Genomic DNA, 20229 nt, shown 5'->3' with positions numbered 1-20229 from the left:
GGGGGGGCAGCTGCTTGCTCCAGAGAGCCCCCTTTCACTTACCCTGGCTTGTGATGCAGCTGGAGCAAAGGAACACTAAAAGAGCTGGGAGAGAAGAAGGAAGGAAGGAATGATATAACCAGTTGGCTGTGGCTTGCGCCTAATGGCTTCCCCAGTGTGGCAGCATGTTGTTCCAGTCAGCAGTGCCCCATGCGCCAAGGACACGAGCTGGAAAAGGGGGTTGGAGCAATAGGTTTGAGAGGGAGCAGAAACCCATCTAGTCTCGCCCAAGCGGCACTGGCTTCATCTGCCACAACATGGAGAGCCTCCTGCAATGAGAAAGCGGGGGTGGGGGGAGTCAACAGAGTGATTCCAAGGGCCAAAATAATGAGGTGACTTGGGAAAGCGAACCAAGACGACACTTTCTCAGCCTCGGATTGTTGAGTTGTTATTTTAATTGTAGGCCACCTTCAACAGGGCTCTGCTTAGTAAGCACAGAAGTCCTCTACTTCACAGGGTTGTGGTGAGGATAAAATGGGAAATGTCGCAAGCCGCCTTGCGGCCCCACTGGGGAAAAAAGTGTAAATGAAGTGAAATAACTAAAACATGGTGAGGCAGGAGAATGTTTTTTGTTCTTTCTCAGCAGCATGATGCCTTCTGCCAGGTCACGCCCCCTGATCCTCTGGGGGAATTTGAAATGTGGGCTGCCTGGGAGAGACATACAGCACAGTTGTGTTCCATGTCTGTGCTTTTGGTTTGGCTGCTTCCCAGACAGGCCGGGGGGGGGGGGGGTAGTGATGTCATGCATGCACACACACAATTTTAAATGTCTCTCAAGTATTGTACAATGAAAACACACCAAAGCTGCAACAATGCCATTCAGGTAACCAAATAACTGATTCTGTGTTAAGTAAAATCCATCTGCTGCAGTTATCACAAAGGAAATATTTTAATTTGTCATTAAGTATATTTTCTTACTGTGCATGTTTACATTTTGGAAGCCACCTTGGGCCTCAATGAAAGACAAGTTATAAATATTTTAAATTTCCAAATGAAGTAATTTGTGATAGTGATGACCAAGATGCAGCCTGTTCATTTTCAGAGGCCAGCAGAGTTCAAGCCAGAAAGAAACAGGTCTGTCTTCTGCAGGCACTCACAGTGTGCTTCTCTTCTGTTTCAGCTAAGCGTTTACACGACCACACGATCCAACATAGGTACTGAGAATAATATCGATCTGGTTTTGAATGTGGAGAATTTTGACGTTGAATCCAAGTTTGAAAGGTATTATGGATTTCTGTATAAACTATAGGCAGAACATCATTAGTGCATGGCATTGCTTTTGTGCAACCTAGTATGTACAGCACACTGCCAGTCATGCTCGGCAGGCAGAGATCTAGTTTTCATCTCTGTGCTTGTTCCCACATCCTGCATCAAAGCCATGCCCCAAATCTTATTGCCATTTCTCATTGGTGCTCATTTGTTTAGCACATTAGTCCTATCCCATGCCCTGCAATGGTGCCTTCCATTGCTGCTGCCCAAGTCTGTGGAACAGCCTTGCAGGAGAAGTTAGGAAGCCGAGCCTTTCGGGAGTCTCTTGATGTCTTCTGAAGTTTTTTCTGGTTTGTGGGTCTCTAATGACTGTTGTAAAGTTTCTGTTTGCACTTTTGATAGCTTTTTAAAAGCTTTGCTATTTAGTTTTTAATCAGTTGTCTTCCTGGGTCACTGGTTGCCTGCAGGAGGGACGTGTATGCAATATGTAGCTCTCCCATTGCACTGAACGCTCACTTAAACACGGTCTTAAATCTCTCGCATTGAAATAGTTGATCTTTGACTGGATCATGCTCCTCTGTGTTTCAAGAAGAGCTCTTTCAAGCTGCAGTTAGTACAACTTTCACCAAAGTACTATACACATTTATGGAGACTTACTTCTGGATGAATGTGTTTGGTTTTATTCATTCATTTAGTTATGTTAAAACACTCATCTCCTGCTTTCCTCTTGGTTCAAGGCAGTTGCGATACAAAGCCTGTCTGTTTTGGTGCCATCTGAATATAATTTATACATATTGTGTAAGTGAAGTTCTAACTTAATCTTAAATAGCACTGAAGAAGTTTGACTGCTTACTTCCAGTCTGGTGTGTTTCTAGCATTATTAAGTCTAAAATGTTTCAGTAAAACAAAGTCAAAGAATTGAAGCTAGACTGTCTTGGCGACCTCAGCGTAGTGTCCCTGAGCACCTTGGTGCTGACACCTTTTCTGGCCCCTGCCAAGTCTTTTAAGAAAGTGTGTGGGACTTTTGCCCTGCTCAGCTTCTGAGTGGCTGTGCAGATTTTTAAAAATGTTTCTTTGGCAGCAGCTGCCCCCACAACACAAGGATCTTCATTGTGGAACTGAAGGCTGGGCTCTTTTTATAGAAAAAAACCAGCAGGAACTCATTTGCACAGTAGGCCATACACGTTGGTGTCACCATTGTTTCACACAGGGCTTTTTTTGTAGAAAAGCCCAGCAGGAACTCATTTGCATATTAGGCCAAACCAGCCGGAACTGGGTTCTTGTGCGTTCCTACTCAAAAAGAGCCCTGACTGAAGATGAGCTGTGGCAGCCAGCCTGTGCCCACCATGCTGTGTCGGAATTCCAAAGGTGCCTGTGAGCTCAAAACTGTTGGGACCCCGGCCTGTATTCTGAGATCCAAAGAGGGCATACAAAGCAATGATTTACGCATTATCCATCTTTCTTCTGAACTTGGTCTTGGTACTATGACAGTAATCCTGGTTGATGTGAAACTGGGACAAGTGTATGATTCCAAAATATGTTTCTGTTTCTTAGAACTGTGAATGTGTCTGTACCAAAGAAAACACGGAATAATGGGACGTTATATGCATACATCTTTCTGCACCATGCTGGAATCCTGCCCTGGCATGATGGCAAACAGGTGCATATCGTAAGTCCGCTGACTACCTACATGGTCCCAAAACCAGAAGAAATTAATCTTCTCACCGGAGAATCTGTCACCCAGGTATGTTTTGTTCTTTTTGTTGATAAATGTGCAGCATTCTGTCAAGAGGGTCTCTTGCCATTGTTTGTTATCTCACTTTATGCACTGTAGTAACCCTAGCCCTTGCTTTTGCATGCACTCCTGGTCTGCCTGCTATCACTGTCTCTTTGCAGTACCACGCTCAAGTATCGTTCTGCCTAGTCTCTCAAGGAGCCAAGCTCAGTGCCTGGTTCCCAGGATTATGTCTGCACCTGCAAAAGGGCCATGGGGATGGGACTATGGGGGGAGGGATGAGCAGCTGGGCACCTTTGGCTCTGAAATGTAACGGTTCACTGAAGGTATATGAGGGGACACGTTCCCGCCATTGTCAGTTTTCGCAAGGAGCCTCTTGCCTTGCAGTTTCAGTCTATCAAGAAAAACTCTTGATTAACCACAGAGTGCGTTGTTAACAGGAAGTCTGGGGACTTGACATATTGCGAAAATTGACAATGGCGGGAACATGTCCCCTCATATACTTTTGGTGAACCTCATATACCTTAGATGCCTTGTTTCTAAGAACAGGTCTGGTTCAGTGATTGCATGAGGAGTTTGCTCACTTTAATTAAGCACATGTTGACTGCTCTTCCCCTTGCCTTGAACTCTGTGTTATTAAGCAGATGTGCTTGGCCGAGGGCACGAGCTCCTTTCAGCATATGAAAGCAGAACTCATGACAGTTCTTTACCATGTTGGGGACTCATGAGCGGATCAGCCTTCTCCCTCATCCCTTTTGCTGACCTTATTATTTTCAACTGCCTTCAGTGGTCCATACTTTCTGGAAGATGGTGCGGACGTGGGGTTCTTGTTTTGTTTTGCAAGATATTGCCCCTTTCTAATATATAAACAAATATTATTCTGTGTCTGGGAAGGCCCCAGTATTGCGGAAGCCCTGTTTGTCTTGTCATCCCGGTAGACTCAAACCATCAAGTTTGCTATTAGAAGCAGTAATAATGGAGCTTTGAAGTGCCTTGTATTTCTGTTTCTATCTCTCTTTTAAAAATGTGCTAAGAAATCAGTTCATCAGTTACTCTGCTCCAAATGTTGATGTTTCCTCTGGGGTTTTGTGTGGAAGCCCTGAAGAGAAGTATGAGTTTTGCTGATCAAAGCAAAGTCTGCTGACTCTAATCCTCGTGGTGTTAGGAAAAAGCAGCAGAGAAATGAGACCTTAATGGTTGCATAGGAAGGAGCTAAGAGTCCACAAGCAAGCCTTTTGGAAGGTTGTCTGCTATAACTGCCAGAAAGGGGATTTCTGAAATGTATTAGATTTTACATTTTCTTGTGTTTGTGTGTGTGTGTTTTTTTTTTCAAAATTTCCTGAAAAGCAAATTGAACCAGAAAAAAAGCAAACTTATGCACTAGATGAGCCCGTCTCACATTGGAGGTCCAGGTTAACTTTAAATGTCATGGTGGAAGACTTTGTGTTTGATGGATCTTCTCTCCCAGCTGATGTGCACCGATACATGAAAATGTAAGCTAACAGTGCTGTGATTTTTATTACTGCTCTGATCTCCACAGGCATACACACAAATATATCGCCTGGGCAAAGAGCCACTATTTAACAATGGCAAGGTTGCAAATCCTGTCAAAGGGAAGGAGATTGGCGGAGTGCTGCTTTTAGTAAACAGCTTAGTCCTTGAAAGCATACTTTAATGGGCTTGGGGCTTTGCAGTCAAGTGTATCAGCACTGTGTAATATTTCTTTGGCTCCAGTGGAGTGCATTGGCCCTGAAATTACTTGTGTTAGGGTTGGGATGTAGCGGATGGATTATTGACAGAGTAGTTTAGTGGCTAGAGTGCTGGACCATAATTGGGAAGACTCTGGTCCAGAAATCCACCCTCAGCCCAAAGCTCTCTGGGTCAACCCAGACCTAACCTCCTACATAGGTTTGTGAGGATTGGGGGGAGAAGTATGCACTGTCCGAAATTCCATGGAATATAAATGTAATCTTTACTAGTGATTGGGGCAGGGATGGCTGGTTTCAGATTCCTGAACTGCCTCAAGGCTTGGGGGATAGCGCTGGTCTAATCTTCCTCTGGGCTTGGAGCGTAGGGGATCCAGGGAGTAACCCCATCTGTGCTTCCCTGAATTTCCTGGGATAAAAGTGCTTGATTTAATTGGGGGGGGGGGGGTTATTACCAGAGGGTGTGGAGAGATGGAGCAAAGGAGCCAGAATGCTCCAGGGACCCACAAAGCCTAACGTATTCATATTTTATTTACTTGTTAATAATGTATTGAAACATTTATATCCTGCGTTTCCTCCTGGTGTAAGGCAGTTTACAATGGCAATTAAAACATCTCCAACTAAAACCAAAGATGAAATACCAAATCCTAAATTACGTTAAAAGTGTTTATTAATTAAAATGTCTTTATTTATGAAAACATTATCCCACTGGCTCAGGATAGCAGATAAACCTCTGTGCTTTGGCCTCCAGGGCAGTGGAAGCCGCTTTGCCTTAGTGGATCAGCATTCGTATATATCAGTGAATTTGTCATCCTGACCCGGGTGAGCTGATCTCATCCCATCTCAGAAGATAGGCAGGGTTGGCCTGACTGCTCTGTGGGTGGGGGTGACAAAGAGGCAGGCAATGGCAAACCACTTCCGAAATGACTTTTGCCTTTTAGTTCATGCCCTTGTGGTGCATAACTCTAAAAGAGCTAGAACTTCTGGATGCTAGACAGTCTTGGGATCTCCTGGCTATTCTATACACACTGCTGTATGATAATTATTGATTATTAGTGAATTTATCATCATTAACAGCTACTCTGGAAGCTGTATAATACAAAGTTAGCATTGCAAGTTTTTAAATAGGCTTTGTTGTCTGTTAGTAGCATTGGGGATGAGTGAAAGGAGGACCCCAGGACTGGGCTCTGTGCAGAGTTTGCTGTCTGCAGGGCTGCTAACTGCCTGTTTAACTGTGTGGGATGTTTGTTGGCAGGTTTTGTGAGAAGGCTTCTTTAGCAAGGGACAAGGATCCGGCCCCACCCGCAGCTGTCTTTTGCCTGGGGTTGCCCATCGCGCGGGGGGGGGGGGGGGGGCGCTTGGGCCACCAGTTGCTAAACCTCACATTGGGCCTGGGAGCCTCTGAGAACTTGTCCAGCTTGCTGTTCAGGATGGGGAGCTGAGCCCTCTGTTCCATAGGAGGGCTGAGGAGGAGAGTCAAGAGAAGGTCTTGCAGGGTGAAGTGACTGTTCTTTCTTTTTCGCTCTCCATCAGAACACTAAAGCAGGGGTGGCCAAGGGTAGCTCTCCAGATGTTTTTTGCCTACAACTCCCATCAACCCCAGTCAGCATGGCCAACGGCTGGGGCTGATGGGAGTTGTAGGCAAAAAAAACACCTTGGTCACCCCTGCACTAAAGCCCCGGGCGGGGGGGGGGGGAGAGCAATGGAAAAAGTATTTGAGTTGATTACAGATTTGTTTTATGTTTCTTGAAATAAGCATTCAGCAAATAAAGATCAAGCTATTTAGTTTTTTTAATAACAATGGAAGTATTTCAGGCCTATTATGTTCACAATGAAATCCATTTTGAAACCTAGGGTTCAGCTGGGCAAGACAGTCCATTATCTTCCAATACTGTTTATTGATCAGCTGAGCAACAGAGTGAAAGATTTAATGGTGAGTAACAGAACATCATCTTAAATGCTGGATCATAATCATAAGGAACAGTCTTGTGGCTTCTACTACAGCAGCTTACCTTGAAAGAGCTTATTTAGAAACAAAATGGGGGGGAGTGGTTTGAATTTCAGAAAGAATAGTGGGTGCCACCACAAAATAGCTATGAGGGGCAGCAGAGTCAGTGCTGTTTGGCTTCCCTTTCAAAAGAGAGGGCTGCTCCCTGTAGGACCCACCTAGAGACACAAGGAATGAGCCCTCTCCTTTGCCAGTCATTCAGCCACCCGAAGCACTTTTCTCCTGTTCCTTTCAAGTTCCTTCTATTTTATTCAAGATTCAGAAAGCAAGTGGGCTCTAGGAAACACATTGGTTGGCAGCATGGTGCCCATGGGCTCTCTGACCTAGAAGAATGAAGAGTGGATTGTTTACAAGGTCGTCACTGATTGACATCAGTCATCTATAATGTAGCCCTTTTACTTTTACATTTGCAGAAGCAAATGAATAATGTAACCTTGTACTGTTTTGTAGATAGCAGCATTAATCTTGTGAATTATTTTATTTTGAAAACAATGCAGATTATAAACCGTTCAACAACAGAGCTGCCACTGACAGTGTCATACGATAAAATATCCCTGGGAAAGCTCCGATTTTGGATCCATATGCAGGATGCTGTGTATTCTCTGCAGCAGTTTGGTAAGCTCCTGTCCCTGATGACATCCCAGCCATTTACAAAGGGAGGCATTTTGGCCAGATCAAAGAACATCATTGCTTCTAATTTTCAATGTTTGATTCCTATACCTCTTTAGGATGAAACGTGTACTTTCCCCACCCCCAAGTTTAGAGTTTAGTGACCAAATTCACACATGTATCAAATGTGGTGATGGAACCATACCGTTCAAATAGGGGAATCTCCTTCCACAGGAAAATAGTTCTCTGCATATAGAAAAGATGGTTGGGAGGCAGGTTCTGGTCTAGCATCTGTCCTCAGATCTTAGCACAGGGAGTTTTTCCCCACCAGCATTTTGAAGTGCCCATGCTGGGTATGGTTCAAAGGCAATGGGATTGTTCCCAGTTTCTTCTGCAGGTGGTTGGTTGTGCTCAGCATGTGTCTTATGTGCATCATCTATGCATAACATATATGTGTGCTAAGTGCCATCAGGTTGCTTCTGACTTGTCACACCCGGGAAATTAATGACCTCCAAAATGTCTGATTGTTGACAGTCTTGCTTTGGTCTTGCAAAGTGAGGGCCTTGGGGGCTTCCTTGGTCGATTCAGCCCGTCTCATGTTGGGCCTTCCTCTTTTCCTTCCGCTAGGATTATTGGTTTTCCTTAACATACATAAACATACAAAACTGCTGTGTACTTTGGTCCATTAATGGCTTGGGAATATGTTACCAATAAAAAGTTGTAGGTTGCTGCTACTTAGCTTTCCTATAAAGTTCTAGAGACTTCCTGCCTGAGTGGCAGTCCCTTCCCTAACATATTAGCACCCTTCCAATGATTAACATGCATTGGCTCTTAGTTGCTATTCTATTTCTGCATGATGCAATTAACTAGATGATATGAAATACTTGTAATATTCCTTTAATACTTAACCTACCTGAAAATGTAGAGGAAATGCTTGTATTTCAGATGTGAGCTGTTTCAACTGTCTGGTAATCCCCATGCTGCCTTATTCTTTCTTACAGGCTTTTCAGAAAAAGATGCTGATGAGGTGAAGGGGATTTTTGTGGACACAAACCTCTATCTGCTTGCTCTGACATTCTTTGTGGCAGCATTCCATGTAAGTGGTTTATGTACATTTAAGCATTTGTTGTTTAGGATGTGAAATCTCTGACTCTATTCCTGCAATGTCTTATTTCTGATAAAGATGCACAGGATATTCACAAAGACATCCAGCTCAACAAACACCATCTTTTTCTAGTATCTCAAAATGGTGCCACACAGGAAGATCACAGTTGAACTGACAAAAGTAGCTGCCAGCAAAACACCTGAGATGATAAATACTTTACAACTGTGCTGTCCTTAAAAAAAAAAAAGAAGCAAATACACCCCGCTTCAGTGGGGTAGGGCGGGATATAAATCGAATGAAATAAATAAAATACATACATGTAAATATACGGGGAGGGGAAACCTGGGAAAATGTGTTATGCTATTAATCCAGTCATCACAGTATATATCTTTCTGGTGAAAAGACATGTCTAGATGCTTTTCTTCAGCCAGCAACATGTGTCTCAGACAGTACATTGTCATCCTGAACTCTTTGAAGGTCTTTCTGCACCCCAATGGGTATCTTAGGTTGCAGTAAACTTAACAATCTGCCCATCAGCATCTGAGCTGGTGAATACAGCCTTCCAGTAACAGGTGTATTATGATATTCCAGCAATCCCAAATACGAGTCTTCTGTTTTTTTAAAAAGCTGTTTTATGGAACAAATTGCTTTTTCAGACTTTCCATTCAACTGTGGGTACCTAGGGGTGCTAAGACATTGTTCAAAGCCCAGTCATGAGCAAACTGCTGAAACTAACCAAAAGCATATTATCACCCACAGCGGTCTTGAGAATGTCAAGCCAAGCACACACAGCCCAAAGTTTGGCAAGACAGTTCTTGCAGTCTTATTAGACAAACTCAGTATTTCTGGGTACTTTGAAAAATGTACCATAAGAAGGATTGTGGAAGAACCATATTCAAAACTGTAGCTCAGCTGATGGGTGTACATTCTGACATCAGATGTACTTCATGTTAAATTGGGTTTGAAAATCGCTGTTTGAGTGTGGAAACTAAGAAACACTTAAAGGCAGCCAGGCAGGATACTCTTGTCTTCTTTGGGGCTGCTGGTGTGCCTCCAACATAGATCTGGTCAGGGGAGCTTCTGCAGATTTAACTGCAAGGCTGTTCTTTGTGTAATCTGATGCCAGCTCTAAGGTAATGCTGCTGCTCTCTTTGATGTTTGCAGCTTCTCTTCGATTTCCTCGCATTCAAAAATGACATCAGCTTTTGGACAAAAAAGAAAAGTATGATTGGCATGTCTACAAAAGCAGGTATGTGGCCATTTACATTTTCTGAACTAACAGTATCCTAGGTATATATGCTATACACAGTTCAGAAAGGGCCAGCCTATTAGGCTGGTGGTCTGACACACAACCCATTATACAGTTGGTGCAGTATACAGCATGAGCTGATTGAAGCAGGCTGGTTTGGGCAGGGGGGGCCATAAATGGGACACCAAAGGTTCATTTTGTGTTTGGGTGCAGCAGGATCAGGTGAACCAGTTCAGAACGAACTAGGAACCTGTCATTTTTAGCGCGGATCATGTGTTGTGGTTCGGTTCATACCCATCCCTACTGGCAACCACTGACAGAATGTGTGCCCACAGGTGTCCCAGTCAACAGGCATGCCACTGCATTTGGTTCCAGCTGAAGTTTCTGGACTAAATTCAAGGGCAGCCCACATAGAGGAAATTACAGTAGTCCAGCCTGGAGGTGACCTTTGCACAGATCACCACTGCTAAGTTGTGAGAGGAGAGATAGGAAACCAGTTGAACATACGAAGCTGCCTTATAATGAATCAGACCCTTGGTCCATCAAAGTCAGTATTGTTTACTCAGACTGGCAGCGGCTCTCCAGGGTCTCAAGCTGAGGTTTTTCATGCCTATTTGCCTGGACCCTTTTTTTGGAGATGCTGGGGATTGAACCTGGGACCTTCCGCTTACCAAACAGATGCTCTATCACTGAGCAACCATCCCTCCCTGGAACATATGAAGCTGCCTTATACTGAATCAGACCCTGGGTCCATCAACGTCAGTATTGTCTACTCAGACTGGCAGCGGCTCTCCAGGGTCTCAAGCTGAGGTTTTTCACACCAATTTGCCTGGACCCTTTTTTTGGAGATGCCGGGGATTGAACCTGGGACCTTCTGCTTCCCAAGCAGATGCTCTACCACTGAGCCACCGTCCCTCCAGCCGAAGGTGGTAGAAAGCTGATCTGGCAACATTTGTGGCCTGGACCTCTATAGAAAGCAAGGCATCCAAAGTCACTCCAAAGCTCCTCACTTTTGGCCTTGGTGTGAATGGTGCCCTGCCAGGAACTGGGAGTCAATTCCAGATCCCACAGCACTGCAACTCAGGCACAGAACCTCTGTCTTCAGTGGATTTAATTTAACTGACTCTGTTGTAACCTACCAGCCACAGCCTCTGTTGCCCTGGCTGATATATCCGGGGCAGAGTCCAGAGTGTCATCAGCATGCTTTGTGTTGTGCTGGCAAGAAAGGCCTGCTTACAAATGCACCCGCATCACTTCATTTCCCAAAGACAGATGACTTGCTACTGAGGATGCGCACTGAAATGTATAATGAGAAAATTCTAAAGCTGTGACTTGGGTCTTGTTGTGGTGGCTGATTCTGCGCAGGCAAATGCCACAGACCTTTACAAGGCACTGCCCGTAACAAAGGGTTGTTGGCAGGCTCACATTCATTGATAGATTGCTAGATTGTGCCTTCCCGTGTGGCTACCCTGTTGCTAGGGAAGAATTCCGCCATATCCCCACCTCACAACAGGGTGACCTGATCATTTCCTGAGACAGTGATGCAGGGTGGGCTGCCTCTATATGAATCAGTGCTGCAGCCAGGTGGCCTGCCCAGAACATCTGGAACTCCCTGTGGCTTGCAGAGGGTGGACTCTTCTTCCTGCAGGCGGACCTGCCTTACTTTTTATCCCCAGGTGTAAGAGCCAAGTGCAACTAACTTTTAACTTGGGGGAGCTGGCTGGGGAGTGTGCATTTGGCTATCAGAATTCTGGCCAGTTCTGCCTTCTGTGAAGCAACCCTTACATATTAGCTGTTCTTCAGCTTCGGAGGCTGGACAGTATATACTGAAACTGTACTTATTTTCCTATGAGTTCCGTCTGAGAACATCCGTTGTTTTGAAACGTGGGGGGTGGATTGTGAGAGCAGCGCTGAAGAGTTCTCCAAAGAGAAGGGCCGTCCTTTAGCACACACCAAACATTAATGTATTCCCCCCCCCCTTCCATGCAGTACTTTGGCGATGCTTCAGCACCGTGGTCATATTTCTTTTCCTCTTGGATGAACAAACAAGCTTGTTGGTGCTGATTCCGGCAGGCGTTGGGGCAGTGATTGAGGTGAGTCATTGCGCATCTCTGCATGTGGTGTGCTGTAAGTAAGTACAGGCTGCGTGGTTCTCAGGACAGCTTCCAGAGGATGCGTGGTTTTAAGCCAGAGTTGCCCAGTTGTCTGTAGTGGGGCAAAACTGGCATGAATTCAAATTTTCTCTTTCACACCAATGAACTAGTGAGCTGGCTGTGTCACTGCTGATGACACCCAAAAGCTACGTGAAAACCATTCCAGCAATCCAACTTCAGGATTGCCAAGGCTGGGGTATGCTTTGCATTTTTAAAAAAGTTTTTTTCCACTGAGAAAAGTTTGCTTCCACAGTCTGAGTTATTTAATTTTATTTATTCAGCAAAATTCACTTTGCTGTTCTGGTTTTGCTGGTCTTGGGGATGGGCAAGAAGCTCCACAGGCACAGGCGCCCCCAGACTCTGGACATTTTCTTCCAGCAACCCCAACCCCTTGAGCCTGGCAGGACAAGCTCCCACTGGAGAGCAGGGCCCTGCGCAGCTCCAGGCAATCCCACAGGGCCTGTGAAATGGAGCTGTTCCGCCAGGCCTTTGGTTGAGGCGGTGGCCTCCCTGCTCCAAGCAGCCCCCCTCTTTGCCCACAGGGCCATTCATATCATGCACATTTATGCCTTTCCACTCAGCTGCAAGGCATGAATCTTCCAGTCGTGACTGCATCGTGATGATGTGAAAAGTAAAGAAAATGTATACACCAAGGTGTTATTCTGGTAATTTCCTTTTCCAGCTTTGGAAAGTGAAGAAAGCATTGAAGATGACGTTTGAATGGGGAGGGCTGATGCCCACAATTAAGGTATGGCAGTATTTTACATGCACATGTAGGGGTGGGGGGGGTTGCCTCATCCCCCCACCCCTTAAATTTGCCATATTGTGTGTAAATTCTGTTCTGCTGATGCAAGTGCCTTCCACTAATGAAAAATGTCCAGATTCAACCCAGTGGCAGTGGGAAATAGAACATCTAACACCTTCCCCCACTTTTGAGCCTGCTTCGGTGGGGAGGGCAGGATATAAATTAAAAATTGTTATTATTATTATTATTATTATTATTATTATTATTATTATTATTATTATTATTATTTTGCCAGTGAAGTGTGACTTTTTCCCCCCCACCCCACCCACCCAAGTATCTCCTGGGACTGAGAATGTTGTGCTCTGTGGACAAAAGTAATTGTGCCTGTTTGGTGCAGTAGTTAAATGTGTGGATTCTTATCCCCACTCCTCCAGTTGCAGCTGTTTGATTCCCCACTCCTCCACTTGCAGCTGCTGGAATGGCCTTGGGTCAGCCATAACTATTGCAGGAGTTGTCTTGAAAGGGCAGCTGCTGTGAGAGCCCTCTCAGCCCCACCCATCTCACAGGGTGTCTGTTGTGGGGGGAGAAGGATATAGGAGATTGTAAGCCACTCTGAGTCTCTGATTGAGAGAGAAGGGCAGGGTATAAACCTGCAGTTGTCATCGTCGTCGTCTTTCTTCTTCATTGGAAGCCCTGTGCCGAATCCAACCCCCTAGGCCGGGGGTGCCAAAACCGCCCCGTGGAGGCCCTCAATCCGGCCCGCAGAGAGAACATCCCCCCACTCCCCCCCCGAGGGAGGGACTGGGGCACAGCCTAATGCTGCTCTGCCAGGCAGTGAAAACTGGAGGGGCCCAAGGCCCAGAAAGCAACTGCCCAGACACTGTTTTGTCTTACTCTCTGGGCAGCCGTCAGAACAACTTTTCGCCCTGTTTCCTCTCCTTGCCCCCTTCCCGCCCCGCCTGCCTCTTCCCTGCCCCGTACCTCTCTGTTTGTGTGAAGCTTTGAGTCCACCAGCTTTAAAGAAGACGTTTACTTGCAGATATGAGCAGGCTCTGCTACTTCCTCCCCTCCCCCCCCCCCACCTCTTTCCTCCACAGTGTCTGTGTATATGTCTGAGAGAAAGAGAGAGAGGAGCTAAGTTTTGAGTCCACCAGCACTAAAGCAGACACTTACTTGCAGATATGAGCCGGCTCTGCTTCCTCCTCTTGTGCCCCGCCCCCTTTCCCTCCTGGGCTTGTGTTTGTGTGTGTATATGTGTGAAAGAGAAAGAGAGGAAGCTAAGTTTTGAGTCCACCAACACTAAAGAAGATGCTTACTTGCAGGTATGAGCTGGCTCCGGCTCTGGTTCCTGCTCCCCTCTCCCCCCCCCCCCCACAACCCCTGCCTGCCTCTTCCCTTCTCAGGCATATCTGTGTGTGTTTTCAGTCCATTACACTGGCACCTAAGTTTTGAGTCCGCTGGCACCTAAAAACATTTCTTTTAAGGTATGAGCTGTGTTTTGTTCCTCTCTGTGTCTTCCTTGGGCTTGTTATGCTGAAGTTCTGAGTGCCTCCTCCTCCCCCTATCCTTGCTACTGAGTGTCTCTCTCTCTGTATGTGTGAAGCAAGTCATAGAGGTGGGTTAGTCTGTCCAAACCAAGTTTACCCAGCACATTTCCTTTTATACACAGAGTATTTTGAACCTAAGCCTCCCAAATAATAGTCTGACCACTATACATTGTTGTCTCTCTATTAATGCACTGCCTCATAGGGGTTCTAGTTATTTTTCTGAGGAAGATTCTGGTTTTGTAGACAAACACTCCAGTTTAGTTATGTAGATTCCCCAGTGTAGTCAGCATGAGGGCATCAGCAACAAAATACTGCATGAATGTTAGATGTTTTAAGCAAGTTTGTGTTTAAAATTAAAAAGCAGAAGTCATGGGTGTGGGGGGAGGTATTTGTGAATCTCCTGCATTGTGCAGGGGGCTGGACTAGATGACCCTGGAGGCCCTTTCGAACTCTATCATTCTGTGATTCTATAATATATGTATTTGTGTTTGTGTCTTTTATAAACTTTATATCTCTGCTGCCTGGGATTCCATTGTACAACACCCATGGCCCGGCCTGGTCTGACAAGGTCTCATTTATGTCAGACCCGGCCCTCATAAAAACTGAGTTCGACACCCCTGCCCTAGGCCTTTGACATAGGAAAATTCCTCAGGCTTTATCCTAGATCTGTTGTCTCTGACAATATATGTGAACAGTGCACAGATGAAAGTCTTCAAGCTGGAACTATTTCAACAGAACTTTGTATTTCACCTTTAAGGAATACTGTATTCAAACATAAGACTGTTACTTTTATGTTACGTATGAAAATGGATGCTGGTGTTTGATGTCTGGTTTCTGAAATCACCGTTAACAACCACAAACTGTCAGCCAGTAAAAGATGTTTTTTCTTTGTTTTCTTGCCTTTTCTGCCAAATGCCAGCACAAAGCAAGCTGCACTTTCTGGGGAGAATCCTGCCCCTTCTGCTCTGGACAGTTCACTGTTCTTGACTATGGAGACTTCTGAGCCTTCGCCATTCTGTTGTCCCAGATCAGCCACTAGTTCTCCGGAAAGCCCACCTGGAGAAGTCGATCTCAAGTTCTGTTGGCACCAATGCCGGCTTCCTCTTCATCTCTGGCCGACGGACATCTGACTGTCCTTGGGGCTTGGGTTAGATTAGGCCAGAGGCCACCCAGTTATTGATCGCAAGTGTAGGCAGTAATTTGATTACGTAATTATTGCTTTCTTTCTGAAATAATAGAATGCCTAACAGCCAGAATAACTTGGTGTTCTGCCTTCCCATCTTGACTGCTTCTGTTCTTGTATTTTGGATAGTTTGGAGACTTCACTGAATCAGAAAAGAAAATGGAGGAATATGACAACCAGGTAAGATGCATCTGAAACATAATGTAGATCTGAACTGAGCAGTCAGAACAGCTGAGAAAACTGATCTCCTTAGTAGCGGCCTCAAATACACAAATGAGTAAAGGAAAATAAGAGGGGGGGCTGCAGAAAGAGGAGCAGACCTCTCTGGAGTAGACAAAAGAATACCATAAGTTTTCATCAGACTGCACATTCAAATACTGATGTCACTTAAATGCTTTTTTTAGAAAAAAAACTTGTGTTAATTTTAAGCCTGCCTTTCTTATGAAGACTGAAGGCAGATTACACAACGTAAAACAGAGTGATCAATTTGATAAGGACCAGGATTACACAAATGGGGTAGGTATTTGTAGGTTTCCTGCATTGTGCAGGGGGTTGGAGGTCCCTTCCAACTCTGATTTTATGAAATCTGTAACAAATGGGATCAACAGAGTACACACGATTTTTTTATATTGCAGATTTTTGCAGACAACTGGAATTCTGTCGCTTCCCATAGAGCCAGTACTAACAACCTGGTCCTGAATGATCCTTGGTTCTCCTGCTTAGCCTTCATTAGGAAGAACAGGGCTTGCCATGCAGCTAATCATCAGGGTAGCATCAGTTGAGCACAATCATCCCTATAACCTAGCCATTACCCCCATTCAAACTGAGACAGTGTGGTGTAGTGGTTAAGTGCTGAACTAGTATCTGAGAGACCCAGATTCAAATTCCCACTTTGCGTGGAAGCTCGCTGTGTGACCTTAGGCCAGTCACACATTCTCAACCTAATCTACCTCACAGGGCTGTTGAGAGGATAAAATGAAGGAGAGGAGAAGGATGTCGGCTGCTTTGGGGCCCCGTGGGGGAGAAAGGCACCATATCAATAAAGGAAATAATAATAAATAAAATTCAAACTCCCCCTGCTTCCAGAAGATAGAATTTGAGCAGAAACTCTGAGACATTCATAGGAGTTCTGTCCTGCTACATTTACTCAAATGGAAGACAACTCTGAATGTTAGCGGATCCCCTTTAGAGATAGACACAAACACAACTTATTATTGGACATGAGGTAACTTGAATGCAAATGTAAGACAATCCTTTGGTTTTCTTAATGACATATCTGGAACCTCATCTTGCATTGATTCTGTACTTAAGCAGGAGATGTTTACATTTTGCCTCCCGTTTTCTGACTAGGGCAGCAAGATTCTTGTCCTACTGAAGGCAGGTATGAGGAGGCCTGCTGGATCATCTAGTCCAGCACCCAGTTGCCATCCAGTTACTGAGGAGAGGGCCAAGAACAGGGCCGAGAGACCAAGGCCTTCCCCTGATGTTGCCTCCTGTCACTAGGATTCATAGGTTGACTGCTTCCGAATATGGAAGTTCCCTTAGTCACCATGGCTGGTGGCCACAGCTACATCCTCTGGCAGTGAATTCCACGTTTCAATCAAAGCAAAGAAGTTTTTCCTTTTGTTTGTCCTGATAGAAGGAATGGACTAAACTAGACTTGGACTTTAGGTCTGGCACAGCTGAGTGTCCTGCCTTCTCCCAGCTTTTGCTTTTAAGGATTCTTTTTCCAAGAGAACAGGAGCCAGTTTCTACATGTTGAGTGTTGGTCTCAGGCCAGTAAGTCTTGGGTTCAAATCTCTACCTAACCATGAAGGTTACTGGGCGACATAAAAGCAGTCCCTATTTCTCAACCTATCCCAGTGGTTCTTAACTTTTGATGCAGTATTATTACCCACCAAATACCACACTGTCATCAGTACCCCCACTCCCAAAATCATAAATAAAAACCTGGGACAGAAAAGAAGAGTAAGGTTTCATACCCCACTTTTCTCTACCTTAAGGAATCGCAAAGCAGTTTACAATATCCTTTTATCCTCTCAACATCTCCGCACAACAGATACCTGTGAGGTAGGCGGGGCTGAGAGAGTTGTGAGAGAACCGTGACTGGCTGAAGGTCACCCAGCAGACTTCACGTGGAAGAGGAGGAGAGGGGTATCAAACCCAGTTGCTGCTATCCCACTTTTCTCTCCCTAAGGTCCCAAAGTGGCTTACAATCACCTTTCCCTTCTCCCCACAGCAGCCCCCTTGTGAGGTGGGGGGGGGGGTGGCGTTGAGAGAATTGTGAGAGAACTGGACTGGCCCAAGGTCACCCAGCTAGTTTCACATGGAGGGGGGCGGGGAATCAAACCCCGCTCTCCGGATTAGAGGCCGTTGCTCTTAACTACACCATGCTGGCTTCAGTCAAGGCAACTTTATACATTCCACAGTACACAGGTCTCAGACCCTTACACCTTTTTTCCCTGTATGCCACTGTTTAAAAGATTGGAGAGAAATCTGGGACTTTATCCTAAGGGCATGATGAACAGCAAGAGCTCATTTGCCTCCACTGGCTGTCGGAGGGCACTGCGAGTGTGGAGACAGGGCTGCCTGAAGTATCCATTGCCTCCTAAAGTGCTGAATACCACAAACCCACCTGCCCCCTGCCCTGTTAAGAATCTCCAGCCTAGTTAGTCTTACAGAGCTGTTAGATTGGAGGGAGGAGGAGTAGGATATACAAAGGTACAATAAGGCAGGAGAGGGTTGTCTACAAATGTTTCTTTCCATTCTCAGGCCATGAAGTACTTGTCGTATTTGCTGTACCCCTTGTGTATTGGAGGTGCAGTTTATTCTTTGCTGAATGTCAAATACAAAAGGTAAAGTACTGTGAATTGTTTCACAAATATGAAATGTACAGCTTAAAATTTCTGTTGCATAAGCATGCACCATTGACTTGCAATTCTATAAGTCAAAAAAGGTAAATTTGTTCACAGAAAATTTTTTTATTATTCTGATGGCTTAATGTTTATTTTTTATTATTAGTCGTAAGTCAATTTTGAAAGCAACGAACTTAAACTGACCTCTTTTTTTTTTGTAAATGCTAGGATTCTGCCCATCCTTTCTGTCTATACCATCATAGTGTGCTTCCTTTTGTGTTATGAGGAGGGTTGTTTTTTTCATAAAGGTGTTCCTCCTGACACCCTGTCAACATTTGTTACTTTGTTTGACCCAAATGGTAAGAAAAAAATGTTTTTCGTAAGAAAAAATGTTATTAGATTCACCTTATCCACATTAAATTCAGAACAGAGAAATATTAAATGTTCTGTGTATGAAATTAAGAATGAAAATAATTTTTCTCCCTTTTTTGATAGCTGGTACTCATGGTTGATTAACAGCTTTGTTAACGGTAAGCATTTGTGTGCTTCAGCAGGGAGGGGCTTGTGTTTTTGTTTGTTGTCTGCCTGAAGCATGTTGTCTGAGGATGCTCTCAAACGGAGCCCTCCTAGAAACCCGTCTGGCTGGAGCCAGAGCGCAGGAACAAGGTTTGCTGGACCACATCATTCAGACTTCACATATCGGAATAATTCTCCAAATGTAAAAACTATCCTGTACACAGAAAACTAGGATGTTCAGGAGAAATGCTTAAAGAAAAAGGTTTAGTGTTTTGTGTTCAGGAAATTTTTGATGTTTGATTCCTCATATGAGATTGTCGCGTAAATAACGCTGATAGTGTTGATCACGGTCCTTAGCTCAAGTATCTAGAGCAAATATTTTTTGCAAAGTCCAGTTGATAACCACTTGGTTGTAACTTTAGCTGTAATTATACACTAGAAACAACTTTCCTTCCTAATTAGCATTTAATTATTCTTCTGAGGGGGTGAACAAACATGTGGACAAAGGAGACCCGATAGATGTTGTTTACCTTGACTTCCAGAAAGCTTTTGATAAAGTTCCTCATCAAAGGCTCCTTAGAATGCTTGAGAGTCATGGAGTAAAAGGACAGGTCCTCTTGTGGATCAAAAACTGGCTGAGTAACAGGAAGCAGAGAGTCAGTATAAATGGGCAGTCTTCGCAGTGGAGGACGGTAAGCAGTGGGGTGCCGCAGGGCTCGGTACTGGGTCCCTTGCTCTTTAACTTGTTCATAAATGATTTAGAGTTGGGAGTGAGCAGTGAAGTGGCCAAGTTTGCGGATGACACTAAATTGTTCAGGGTGGTGAGAACCAGAGAGGATTGTGAGGAACTCCAAAGAGACCTGTTGAGGCTGGGTGAGTGGGCGTCAACGTGGCAGATGCGGTTCAATGTGGCCAAGTGCAAAGTAATGCACATTGGGGCCAAGAATCCCAGCTACAAATACAAGTTGATGGGGAGTGAACTGGCAGAGACTGACCAAGAGAAAGATCTTGGGGTCGTGGTAGATAACTCACTCAAAATGTCAAGACAGTGTGCGTTTGCAATAAAAAAGGCCAACGCCGTGCTGGGAATTATTTAGGAAGGGAACTGAAAACAAATCAGCCAGTATCATAATGCCCCTGTATAAATCGATGGTGCGGTCTCATTTGGAGTACTGTGTGCAGTTCTGGTCGCCGCACCTCAAAAAGGATATTATGGCATTGGAGAAAGTCCAGAAAAGGGCAACTAGAATGATTAAAGGGCTGGAACACTTTCCCTATGATGAAAGGTTGAAACGCTTGGGACTCTTTAGCTTGGAGAAACGTCGACTGCGGGGTGACTTGGTAGAGGTTTACAAGATAATGCATGGGATGGAGAAAGTAGAGAAAGAGGTACTTTTCTCCCTTTCTCACGATACAAGAACTCGTGGCCATTCGATGAAATTGCTGAGCAGACAGGTTAAAACGGATAAAAGGAAGTACTTCTTCACCCAAAGGGTGATTAACATGTGGAATTCACTGCCACAGGAGGTGGTGGCGGCCACAAGCATAGCCACCTTCAAGAGGGGTTTAG

At 44.9% G+C, this 20229-nt stretch overlaps 1 protein-coding gene across 1 annotated transcript in view; it reads left to right on the top strand.

Annotated features, from left to right (window-relative positions):
* The window catches only part of CLPTM1L (CLPTM1 like), a 32035-nt gene that overhangs the window by 782 nt on the left and 11024 nt on the right, over positions 1–20229 (top strand). Inside the window, exons 2-13 of the mRNA XM_060253976.1 lie at positions 1160–1260; positions 2803–2992; positions 4331–4476; positions 6544–6622; positions 7195–7312; positions 8308–8402; positions 9576–9660; positions 11650–11753; positions 12496–12561; positions 15418–15468; positions 18061–18143; positions 18639–18673. Coding sequence (XP_060109959.1) covers positions 1160–1260; positions 2803–2992; positions 4331–4476; positions 6544–6622; positions 7195–7312; positions 8308–8402; positions 9576–9660; positions 11650–11753; positions 12496–12561; positions 15418–15468; positions 18061–18143; positions 18639–18673 — 1153 coding nt within the window. The remainder of the gene's footprint in view (positions 1–1159; positions 1261–2802; positions 2993–4330; positions 4477–6543; positions 6623–7194; positions 7313–8307; positions 8403–9575; positions 9661–11649; positions 11754–12495; positions 12562–15417; positions 15469–18060; positions 18144–18638; positions 18674–20229) is intronic.

Source organism: Heteronotia binoei, chromosome 14 (assembly GCF_032191835.1).
Source record: "Heteronotia binoei isolate CCM8104 ecotype False Entrance Well chromosome 14, APGP_CSIRO_Hbin_v1, whole genome shotgun sequence".
In the NCBI taxonomy this organism is placed as follows: Eukaryota; Metazoa; Chordata; class Lepidosauria; order Squamata; family Gekkonidae; genus Heteronotia; species Heteronotia binoei.
Note: the sequence above shows the minus strand (reverse complement) of the source record. Positions and strands in the feature narration are given on the sequence as shown.